This window comes from Pseudophryne corroboree, unplaced genomic scaffold (assembly GCF_028390025.1).
Source record: "Pseudophryne corroboree isolate aPseCor3 unplaced genomic scaffold, aPseCor3.hap2 scaffold_778, whole genome shotgun sequence".
NCBI classification, from domain to species: Eukaryota; Metazoa; Chordata; class Amphibia; order Anura; family Myobatrachidae; genus Pseudophryne; species Pseudophryne corroboree.
This window is the reverse complement of record NW_026970357.1, coordinates 145,175-157,911: the sequence shown is the minus strand read 5'-3', so window position 1 is coordinate 157,911 and position 12,737 is coordinate 145,175. Positions and strand designations below refer to the sequence as shown.

Here is a 12,737-nt window from a genome sequence, read left to right as displayed (position 1 = left end):
ATCATTGAAATTAATGCAATGTGAGTCTGAATGGATATTTAGACTAGACACACTTAGCCCTAAGGGGCTTAATGAATATCTAGGTCTTAATTGGTTCCTGTAATACCTATGAGTAGTAGTGAGGATATTATGGTCAATATAAAAGTTGTGATACAGTATAATTCACCTGCTTTGGTTCACGAGGCTAATGAGTTGAAATTAACTAATGATGGTAATTCTGATATGCTCATAAATTACCAAATATAGCGATATTTGTTATGACTTAAAAAATATTCCTGTGCGCATCAGGTTTCAGCTATTTTGAACAGTTTATTGTTTGATGTTTTATTATGCACTAGCACTTTAAGAAATATATGTGGGTTTTTGTAGTGAGACCTCAGCCCACCCAGGTGAGGTGTGTGCGGGGACTACGTCATTGATGACGTGAAGCCGGCCAGGTGGGAGGTCCTGGACGTCGGCTTCCGGCGTTTGGCGTCCATGTGGAGGGTACACTTATTTAGGTGAGTCACTTTGTATCTTGTATTGTCTGATGAAAGTGCCTTAATAAAGTGGCACTGAAACGTTACTGTACCTGCCCGTCTGAGCCGTGATTTATTTGACAAGTCCAGGAGTGCCGCACTTGGAAAATTGGTGTGTATGCATATACGTGAGGGCACCCGGACGAGGATTGCAATTAGAAGGAGAGCCGGACCATACGGATACATACATACATACATACACACACACACACATACACATATATATATATATATATATATATATATATATATATATATATATACATACACATACATACATACATATATACATACATACATATACATACACATATATACACATACACACACTCGGCACCATGCTGCTCAGGACGCCCCCCTGCGCGCCCTGCACCCCAGACAACGTTCGGGAAGCGGGAGTTCCGGCGCATCGCGCACCCGCCACTCTCATGGTGGGTCCCCGTGTGCGGCGCCCGGGAGCTCTAACTATCTATGCTGCCTCGGGCGCCACCACCTCCCGGCGCCCTGTACCCATGGCGGCCGACGGGGACCACGGCATAACGCGCCTGCGGGGGTCTGTATACGGAGCCCCCGGCAGTGCGAGGAAGAACTTTTAAAACTGACTCGCTGCTCAGGGCGCTCCCCCCCGCGCGCCCTACACCCGTATAAGCGGTGTCGGGGAAATAATTCAAGTATACTGGCGGGGGATGAACCACGGTGCCTCGGCACCTAAATGCTTTTTTTTTTTTGCCAGTTGTTCACATTAAGCAGACCAGTAACATGCTGCCCAGGGCACTCCCTCCCCCCCCCCCCCCCCCCCAGCGCCCTGCACCCTGTGAGTGCCGTTGGTGTGTGGGAGCATGAAGAGCAGCACTACCACTGTACTTCCATTACTGAAGTCTTCTGCCGTCTGAAGTCTTCTTTTCTTCCAATACTCACCCGACTTCTTTCTTCTGGCTTCTGTGAGGGGATTGACGCCGTGGCTCCGGGAACAAGCAGCTAGGCGCACCAAGTGATCGAACCCTCTGAAACTAATGGTGTCCAGTAGCCGAGAAGCAGAGCCTTGAAACTCACAGAAGTAGGTCCTGCTTCTCTCCCCTCAGTCCCACGCTGCAGGGAGCCTGTAGCCAGCAGGTCTCCCTGAAAATAAAAAACCTAACAAAGTCTTTTAGAGAAACTCAGTAGAGCTCCCCTAGTGTGTGACCCATCACTCCTGGGCACAAAGTCTAACTGAGGTCTGGAGGAGGGGCATAGAGGGAGGAGCCAGTTCACACCCAGTTTAAGTCTTTACAGTGTGTCCAAGCTCCTGCGGATGCGTCTATACCCCATGGTCCTTTTGGAATCCCCAGCATCCTCTAGGACGTATGAGAAATAGAGGTACATTAATGAAAAGCGTGAGTAACAGTCATCAGTCTGCTTGTGAAGGTCTCTAGAGTGGTGGCCTCTTGGACTGTGCAAGGCAGTGAGTTCCATGGTCAGGGCTACAAAGCTAAACATTCAACCCATAAATAAATGACAGGAGATTCTTGGTACTGCTGGTAACAGTCCTTCATCTGTAGAAGCCAGCAAGCAAGCAGGGCAGTAAGGAGGCAGAAGCTCCTTCTAGTACCTTGGACCATGTAATGTTTTGCTGGGAAGGTCAGTTAGCCAATAATGAAATAGATTTGTCATCTTACAGGCAGCCGGTGAAGGGAGTAGAGAATGGGTGTTATGAGGCAGGAACGGGCTGGTTAGGTAACAGCTTGGCTGCTGCATTCTGTACTAGCTGCAAGCTCTGTAATTCTTTTGCTGGGTGACCCAGGTAGATGGCACTGCAGTAGTCTATGAACTTCTGAGGGAATCAAGTGCTTGATTCTGGCTATGGTCCACAGATGAAAGAACGAGGATTTGTATGTGGCGGATACCTGATGTCTGTGTCAGCCACATACCAGGACAACACAAAGATTCAGCACACGTTCAGTATTTTCAATTCTGAGCACCAAAGCATAAATCCAGATGGTTGGTAAAGCTGTAGTCTTGTCCTTTGTTGGGGAGCTTCTATTATGTTTCACAAAGACTGAGTCACAGCCAACTGGCATCATCCACCCCTGGCGCTCAGCTAGACAACCATTTAGGATTGGTATTCGGTTCTCAGTACATGGAGCAAAAAGCAGGTCATCTGCATATCAGTGGTAGACCAGGCCATGATGTCTGATTATATCACCCAGTGGTAGCATGTATATTTTATAAAGCATAGGAGATAGGATTCACCCTTGAGGAACACTGGACGACAGTGATAATTATACTCCAGAAGATTTAAATAGTTCCGTACTTGGGTAATGTCTAATGTGTTCAACAAGAGCGGATTTATTTCTCTCACAGCATGAAAATGGCTTCTCACCTGTGTGACTTCTCTGATGTGTAGCAAGATCTGATTTCCGTGCAAAACATTTCCCACACTCAGAACAGGAATACGGCTTCTCACCTGTGTGACTTCTCTGATGTGTAACAAGAGATGATTTCTGTGCAAAACATTTCCCACACTCAGAACAGGAAAACGGCTTCTCACCTGTGTGACTTCTCTGATGTGTAACAAGAGATGATTTCTGTGTAAAACATTTCCCACACTCAGAACAGGAATACGGCTTCTCACCTGAGTAACTTTTCTGATGTTTAACAAGAACTGATTTAAATGCGAAACATTTCCCACACTCAGAACAGGAAAACGGCTTCACACCTGTGTGACTTCTCTGATGTGGAACAAGAGCTGATTTCTGTGTAAAACATTTCCCACACTCAGAACAGGAATACGGCTTCTCACCTGTGTGACTTCTCTGATGTGGAACAAGAGCTGATTTCTGTGTAAAACATTTCCCACACTCAGAACAGGAAAACGGCTTCTCACCTGAGTGACTTTTCTGATGTTTAACAAGAGCTGATTTCCATGCAAAACATTTCCCACACTCAGAACAGGAAAACGGCTTCTCACCTGTGTGATTTCTCTGATGTGTAACAAGATATGATTTATATGTAAAACATTTCCCACACTCAGAACATGGAAATGGCCTCTCACCTGCCTTAGCTGGATGATGGGTAATAAGGTTTGTGTTCTGTGTAAAACATTTGGCATCTACAGAACAGGGAAACTCATTATCTACTCTCAGAGCTGTAACAGATGCACCAATATCAGAGTGATCAGGAGAACATTTCACTGGATCAGAGGGATCAGCTGATAGAGCTGGATGTATAATTGGGGTAATGGGGTTATCTCCTGGAGAATCCTGTCTACTGTCATTATCTTTTATGTCACAATCCGGGGATAACATTAGATGTCCTTCTGAGATATTCCTGCTTGTGTGTCCACCTGCTGGAAATAAAATACATTATGGAAAATAAGATTTTACTCACCGGTAAATCTATTTCTCCTAGTCCGTAGTGGATGCTGGGAACTCCGTAAGGACCATGGGGAATAGCGGCTCCGCAGGAGACTGGGCACAACTAAAAGAAAGCTTTAGGACTAACTGGTGTGCACTGGCTCCTCCCCCTATGACCCTCCTCCAGACCTCAGTTAGGATACTGTGCCCGGAAGAGCTGACACAATAAGGAAGGATTTTTGAATCCCGGGTAAGACTCATACCAGCCACACCAATCACACCGTACAACTCGTGATTTTAAACCCAGTTAACAGTATGATAACAGAGGAGCCTCTGAACAGATGGCTCTCAACAATAACCCGATTAGTTAACAATAACTATTTACAAGTATTGCAGACAATCCGCACTTGGGATGGGCGCCCAGCATCCACTACGGACTACGAGAAATAGATTTACCGGTGAGTAAAATCTTATTTTCTCTGACATCCTAGTGGATGCTGGGAACTCCGTAAGGACCATGGGGATTATACCAAAGCTCCCAAACGGGGGGGGGGGGGGAGAGTGCGGGTGACTGCAGCAACGAATGAGAGAACTCCAGGTCCTCGTCAGCCAGGGTGTCAAACTTGTAAAACTTTGCAAAAGTATTTGACCCTGACCAAGTCGCGGCTCGGCAAAGTTGTAAAGCAGAGACCCCTCGGGCGGCCGCCCAAGATGAGCCCACCTTCCTCGTGGAATGGGCTTTCACTGATTTAGGATGCGGCAGTCCTGCCGCAGAATGCGCAAGTTGAATTGTGCTACAAATCCAACGAGCAATAGTCTGCTTTGAAGCAGGAGCACCCAGCTTGTTGGGTGCATACAGGATAAACAGCGAGTCAGATTTTCTGACTCCAGCTGTCCTGGAAACATAAACCTTCAGGGCCCTGACTACATCCAGCAACTTGGCATCCTCCAAGTCCCTAGTAGCCGCAGGCACCACAATAGGCTGGTTCAAATGAAAAGCTGACACCACCTTCAGGAGAAAATGAGGACGAGTCCTCAACTCTGCCCTATCCGTATGGAAAATCAGATAAGGGCTTTTACAAGATAAAGCCGCCAATTCTGACACACGCCTGGCCGAAGCCAGGGCCAACAGCATGACCACTTTCCACATGAGATATTTCAAATCCACGGTTTTAAGTGGCTCGAACCAATGTGATTTCAAGAACCCCAAAACCACACTGAGATCCCAAGGTGCCACTGGAGGCACAAAAGGGGGCTGAATATGCAGCACGCACTTCACAAATGTCTGAACTTCAGGCAGTGAAGCCAATTCTTTTTGGAAGAAAATTGACAGACGAAATCTGTACCTTAATGGATCCTAATTTTAGGCCCATATTCACTCCTGCTTGCAGGAAATGCAGAAAACGACCCAGTTGAAACTCCTCCGTTGGGGCCTTTTTGGCCTCACACCAAGCAACATATTTTCGCCAAATGCGGTGATAATGTTTTGCCGTGACATCCTTCCTGGCTTTGATCAGGGTAGGGATGACTTCCTCCGGAATACCCTTTTCCTTCAGGATTCGGTGTTCAACCGCCATGCCGTCAAACGCAGCCGCGGTAAGTCTTGGAATAGACAGGGCCCCTGCTGGAGCAGGTCCCGTCTTAGCGGTAGAGGCCATGGGTCCTCTGTGAGCATCTCTTGAAGTTCCGGGTACCAAGCTCTTCTTGGCCAATCTGGAACCACGAGCATCGTTCTTACTCCGCTCCTTCGCACAATTCTCAGTACCTTTGGAATGAGAGGCAGAGGAGGGAACACGTAAACCGACTGGTACACCCACGGTGTCACTAGAGCGTCCACAGCTATCGCCTGAGGGTCCCTTGACCTGGCGCAATACCTTTCTAGTTTTTTGTTGAGGCGGGACGCCATCATGTCCACCTTTGGTCGTTCCCAACGGTTTACAATCATTTGGAAAACTTCCGGATGAAGTCCCCATTCTCACGGGTGGAGGTCGTGTCTGCTGAGGAAGTCTGCTTCCCAGTTGTCTACTCCCGGGATGAACACTGCTGTCAGTGCTGACACGTGAGTTTCCGCCCATCGGATAATCTTTGTGGCTTCTGCCATCGCGCTCCTGCTTCTTGTGCCGCCCTGTCTGTTTACATGGGCGACCGCCGATGTTGTCTGATTGTATCAGTACCGACTGGTTTTGAAGCAGAGGTCTTGCCTGGCTTAGGGCGTTGTAGATGGCCCTTAGTTCCAGGATATTTATGTGAAGTGAAATTTCCTGGTTTGACCACAGTCCCTGGAAATTTCGTCCCTGTGTGACTGCCCCCCAGTCTCGAAGGCTGGCATCCGTAGTTACCAGGACCCAGTACTGTATCCCGAATCTGCGGCCCTCCAGAAGATGAGCACTCTGCAGCCAACACAGTAGCGACACCCTGGTCCTTGGCGACAGGGTTATCCGCCGATGCATCTGAAGATGCGATCCGGACCACTTGTCCAACAGGTCCCACTGGAAGGTTCTTGCGTGGAATCTGCCGAATGGAATTGCTTCGTACGAAGCTACCATCTTTCCCAGGACTTTCGTGCATTGATGCACTGACACCTGTCCTGGCTTTAGAAGGTTTCTTACTAGAGATGACAACCCCTTTTTTTTTTTCCTCTGGAAGAAACACTTTTTTTCTGGTCTGTATCCAGAATCATCCCCAGGAACAGAAGACGTGTCGTGGGGACCAGCTGTGACTTTGGGATGTTGAGAATCCAACCATGCTGTTGTAGCACTTCCTGAGAAAGTGCTACCCCCACCAGCAACTGCTCCCTGGACCTCGCCTTTATCAGGAGATCGTCCTAGTACGGGATAATTGAAACCCCTTTCTTTCGAAGGAGAATCATCATTTCGGCCATTACCTTGGTAAAAACCCTCGGTGCCGGGATAACCCAAACGGCAGCGTCTGGAACTGGTAGTGACAGTCCTGTACCACAAACCTGAGGTACTCCTGGTGAGGAGGGTAAATGGGGACATGCAGGTAAGCATCCTTGATGTCCAGAGATACCATGTAATCCCCCTCCTCCAGGCTGGAGATAACCGCTCTGAGCGATTCCATCTTGAACTTTTTGATATACTTGTTCAAGGATTTTAAATTTAAAATGGGTCTCACCGAACCGTCCGGTTTCGGTACCACAAACATTGTGGAATAATAACCCTTTCCTTGTTGAAGGAGAGGTACCCTGTTTATCACTTGCTGGGAATACAGCTTGTGAATTGCCTGTAACACCGCCTCTCTGTCAGAGAGTGTTGTTGGTAAGGCAGATTTTAGGAAACGGCATGGGGGAGGCGTCTCGAATTCCAGCATGTACCCCTGAGATACTACCTGAAGGATCCAGGGATACACCTGTGAGCGAGCCCACTGTGTGCTGAAATTCCTGAGACGTGCCCCCACCGTACCTAGATCCGCCTGTGAAGCCCCATCGTCATGCTGTGGACTTGGCGGAAGCGGGGGAGGACTCCTGGTCCTGGGAACTGGCTGTATGCTGCAGCTTTTTTCCCTTACCTCTGCCTTTTGGCAAAAAAGAGGCGCCTCTTGCTCGCTTGCCCTTATGGGGCCGAAAGGACTGTGCTTGATAATACGGTGCTTTCTTTTGCTGCGAGGTAACCTGGAGCAGAAAAGTTGATTTTCCAGCTGTTGCCGTGGAAACGAGGTCTGACAGACCTTCCCCAAACAACTCCACCCCTTTATAAGGCAAAATCTCCATGTGCCTTTTTGAATCGGCATCCCCTGACCACTGCCGAGTCCATAATCCAGTCTAGCGGAAATGGACATTGCACTTACTTTTGATGCCAGTCGGCAAATATCCCTCTGTGCATCACGCATGTATAAGAGCGCATCTTTTATATGCTCTAAAGTCAGTAAAATATTGTCCCTATCCAGGGTCTCAATATTCTCTGTCAGGGAATCCGACCACGCAACCGCAGCACTACACATCCATGCTGAGGCTATAGCTGGTCGTAGTATAACACCAGTGTGTGTGTATATAGACTTTAGGAAAGTCTCCTGCTTTCTGTCAGCAGGCTCTTTAAGGGCGGCCGTATCCGGAGACGGTAGTGCCACCTTCTTTGACAAACGTGTGAGCGCTTTATCAACCCTAGGGGGTGTTTCCCAACGTGACCTATCCTCTGGCGGAAAAGGGTACGCTGCCAATAGCCGTTTAGAAATTACTAATTTCTTATCGGGGGAAGTCCATGCTTCTTCACAAACTTCATTTAATTCCTCAGATGCAGGAAAAACTACTGGTAGTTTTTTCTCACCAAACATAATACCCTTTTTTGTGGTACCTGGGGTAATATCAGTAATGTGTAATACATTTTTCATTGCCTCAATCATGTAACGTGTGGCCCTATTGGAAGTTACAGTCGTCTCCTCATCGTCGACACTGGAGTCGGTATCCGTGTCGACGTCTGTGTCTGCCATCTGAGGTAACGGGCGTTTTACAGCCCCTGATGGCCTTTGAGACGCCTGGACAGACACAAGCTGAGTTGCCGGCTGTCCCATGTCGTCAAGCCTTTTATGTAAGGAGTTGACACTTTCCCGTAATTCCTTCCATAAGTCCATCCACACAGGTGTCGACCCCGCAGGGGGTGACCTCACATTTACCGGCATTTGCTCCGCCTCCACATAATTTTCCTCCTCATACATGTCGACACAGCCGTACCGACACACAGCGCACACACAGGGAATGCTCTAAAAGAGGATAGGACCCCACAAAGCCCTTTGGAGAGACAGAGGGAGAGTATGCCAGCACACACCAGAGCGCTATATATATACAGGGATATCACCTATAAAGAGTGTTTTCCCCTATAGCTGCATAGAATAACTATAATGCGCCTAAAATATGTGCCCCCCTCTCTTTTTTACCCTTTTCTGTAGTGCAGGACTGCAGGGGAGAGCCAGGGAGCCTTCCTTCCAGCGGAGCTGTGAGGGAAAATGGTGCCGGTATGCTGAGGGAGATAGCTCCGCCCCTTTTTCGGCGGACTTTAGGAAATCTGGCAGGGGTTAATTTACACCTATATAGCCCCTGGGGCTATATATGGTGTATATTTGCCAGCCAAGGTGTTATTTATTGCTGCTCAGGGCGTCCCCCCCCCCCCCCAGCGCCCTGCACCCATCAGTGACCGGAGTGTGAGGTGTGCATGAGGAGCAATGGCGCACAGCTGCAGTGCTGTGCACTACCTTGGTGAAGACTGATGTCTTCTGCCGCCGATTTTCTGGAACCTCTTCTTGCTTCTGGCTCTGTAAGGGGGACGGCGGCGCGGCTCCGGGAACGGACATCGAGGTCGGGTCCTGCGTTCAATCCCTCTGGAGCTAATGGTGTCCAGTAGCCTAAGAAGCCCAAGCTGGCTGCAAGCAGGCAGGTTCGCTTCTTCTCCCCTTAGTCCCTCGTAGCAGTGAGCCTGTTGCCAGCAGATCTCACTGAAAATAAAAAACCTAAACTATACTTTCTTTTCTAGGAGGCTCAGGAGAGCCCCTAGTGTGCATCCAGCTCAGCCGGGCACAGAAATCTAACTGAGGCTTGGAGGAGGGTCATAGGGGGAGGAGCCAGTGCACACCAGTTAGTCCTAAAGCTTTCTTTTAGTTGTGCCCAGTCTCCTGCGGAGCCCGCTATTCCCCATGGTCCTTACAGAGTTCCCAGCATCCACTAGCACGTCAGAGAAATATAAAATGAGTAGACAAGACCCAGGGTGTTACAGGATACAATATATAATTCTATAATTGACATGTTTTACCTGTAATCATTGCTTTTATGTGTATTAAAAAAAAAAAAGAAGATAGGATGCTTAGACTGGAGCTTGATCAACACTGAACACTCATGTGGGATTACTAGAGGCGACATGGACGCTCATGGGGGATTACTAGAGATGACATGGACGCTCATGTGGGATTACTAGAGATGACATGGACGCTCATGTGGGATTACTAGAGATGACATGGACGCTCATGTGGGATTACTAGAGATGACATGGACGCTCATGTGGGATTACTAGAGGTGACATGGACGCTCATGTGGGATTACTAGTGGTGACATGGACGCTCATGTGGGATTACTAGAGGTGACATGGACGCTCATGTGGGATTACTAGTGGCGACATGGACGCTCATGTGGGATTACTAGAGATGACATGGACGCTCATGTGGGATTACTAGAGGTGACATGGACGCTCATGTGGGATTACTAGAGGTGACATGGACGCTCATGGGGGATTACTAGAGGTGACATGGACGCTCGTGTGGGATTACTAGAGGTGACACGGACGCTCATGGGGGATTACTAGAGGTGACATGGACGCTCGTGTGGGATTACTAGAGGTGACACGGACGCTCATGGGGGATTACTAGAGGTGACATGGACGCTCGTGTGGGATTACTAGAGGTGACACGGACGCTCATGTGTGATTACTAGAGGTGACACGGACGCTCATGGGGGATTACTAGAGGTGACATGGACGCTCGTGTGGGATTACTGGAGGAGACATGGCCGCTCATGTGGGATTACTGGAGGAGACATGGCCGCTCATGTGGGATTAGTAGAGGTGACATGGACGCTCGTGTGGGATTACTAGAGGTGACATGGTTGTAATAATAAAACACCAAAGAAGAGAAAATGCTGTCCTGCTTGCGCACTAATAAATAATAGGATTTTAATACCTGCCGGTAAATCCTTTTCTCTGAGTCCGTAGAGGATGCTGGGGTCATCAATAGAACCATGGGGTATAGACAGGATCCGCAGGAGAAATGGGCACTTTAAGACTTTAATAAGGGCGTGAACTGGCTCCTCCCTCTATGCCCCTCCTCCAGACCTCAGTTATAGGAACTGTGCCGAGGGAGACGGACATTAGGTTGGTTTATATGAAAAGAAGAAACCACCTTCGGCAGAAACTGTTGACGAGTTCTCAACTCTGCTCTATCTTCATGGAAGATCAAATAAGGGCTCTTGTGAGACTAGGCCGCCAATTCGGACACCCGCCGTGCAGATGCCAAGGCCAATAAAATGACCACTTTCCAGGTGAGGAATTTCAAATCCACCTTTTGAAAAAGGTTCAAACCAGTGAGATTGAAGGAACTGTAACATCATGTTAAGGTCCCAAGGTGCCACAGGAGGCACAAAAGGAGGTTGGATGTGTAACACCCCCTTTACAAACGTTTGCACCTCAGGAAGTGAGGCCAATTGTTTCTGAAAGAAAACTGACAATGCAGAAATTTGTACTTTAATGGATCCTAATTTAAGGCCCGCATCCACTCCAGCTTGTAAAAAGTGGAGAATACGTCCAAGTTAAAAAATTTCCGCAGGAGCCTTCTTGGACTCGCACCAGGAAATATATTTCCTCCAAATGTGGTGATCGTGTTTTGCCGTAACATCCTTTCTAGCCTGAATAAGAGTGGGAATGACTTCACTGGGAATACCCTTCTGGGCTAGAATCTGGCTTTCAACCGCCATGCCGTCAAACGTAGCCGCGATAAATCTTGATACTGACACGGCCCCTGCTGTAACAGGTCCTCTCGTAGAGGAAGCAGCCAGGGATTTCCTATGCGTAAATCCTGAAGATCGGGATACCAAGCCCTCCTTGGCCAATCTGGAACAATGAGGATCGTTGGAACCTTTCTTCTTCTTATAATTTTTAACACTCTCGGAATGAGAGGAAGTGGAGGGAACACATACCGACTGAAACACCCACGGTGTCACCAGAGCGCCCACCGCTATGGCTCTAGGGTACCTTGACCTGGCGCAATCATTTTGGAGTTTCTTGTTGAGACGAGACGCCATCATGTCTACTTGGGGAGTACCCCAGCGACTTGTCACTTCTGTGAAGACTCCTGGATGGAGATCGTGTCTGCTGAGGAAGTCTGCTTCCCAGTTGTCCACTCCTGGAATGAAGATAGCTGACAGAGCGCTTAGATGTTTCTCCGCCCAGCGGAGAATCCTTGTGGCTTCTGCCATTGCTGCTCTGCTTTTTGTTCCGCCCTGGCTGTTGATATAAGCTACTGCTGTTACATTCTCCGACTGGATGAGGACGGGTCGACTTTGAAAAAGGCGTTCAGTTTGTAGAAGGCCGTTGTAAATGGCCCTTAATTCCAGAACGTTTATGTGGAGACAAGTCTCCTGACTTGACCATCTTCCTTGCACCCCAACCCCGGGGACTTGCATCCATGGTCACTAGAATCCAATCCTGAATACCGAACCTGCGTCCCTCGAGGAGGTGAGAACTGTGCAGCCACCACAGCAGTGATATTCTTGTCTTTGAGGACAGGACTATCGTCCGTTGCATGTGTAGGTGGGAACCGGACCACTTGTCCAACAGGTCCCACTGGAATACTCTGGCATGGAATCTGCCAAACTGAATGGCCTCGTAGGCCGCCACCATCTTTCCCAGCAAGCGAGTGCATTGATGGATCGACACTCTGGTTGGTTTTAAGATTTGTTCCAGAGCTTTTTCTTCCGGAAGAAAAACTCTCTGTAGTTCTGTGTCCAGATTCATCCCCAGAAACGACAGGTGGGTCGTAGGGATCAACTGAGATTTCAGCAGGTCGAGGAGCCAGCCATGTTGTTGCAACACCTTCACGGACAGTGCAATGTTCTGTAACAACTTGTCCCTGCATCTGGCTTTCATCAGGAGATCGTCCAAGTATGGGATAATCATGACACCTTGCATGCGAAGAAGAATCATCTCCGCCATCACTTGGGTAAAAATCCTCGGAGCCGTGGACAGCCCAAATGGCAACGTCTGAAATTGGTAATGACAATCCTGAACCACAAAGCGCAGGAAGGCCTGATGAGGAGGATAAATGGGAACATGTAGGTAGGCATCCTTTATGTCTAAGGAGACCATAAAGTCCCCTTCCTCCAGACTGGAGATCA

The 12,737-nt window shown here is 48.5% G+C and overlaps 1 protein-coding gene across 1 annotated transcript in view; it reads right to left on the bottom strand.

The window, feature by feature from the left end:
- LOC135040896 (gastrula zinc finger protein XlCGF57.1-like) overlaps positions 1-12,737 on the bottom strand; it is a 223,327-nt gene that overhangs the window by 141,051 nt on the left and 69,539 nt on the right. The window contains exon 7 of the mRNA XM_063954882.1: positions 2,878-3,549. Coding sequence (XP_063810952.1) covers positions 2,878-3,549 — 672 coding nt within the window. The remainder of the gene's footprint in view (positions 1-2,877; positions 3,550-12,737) is intronic.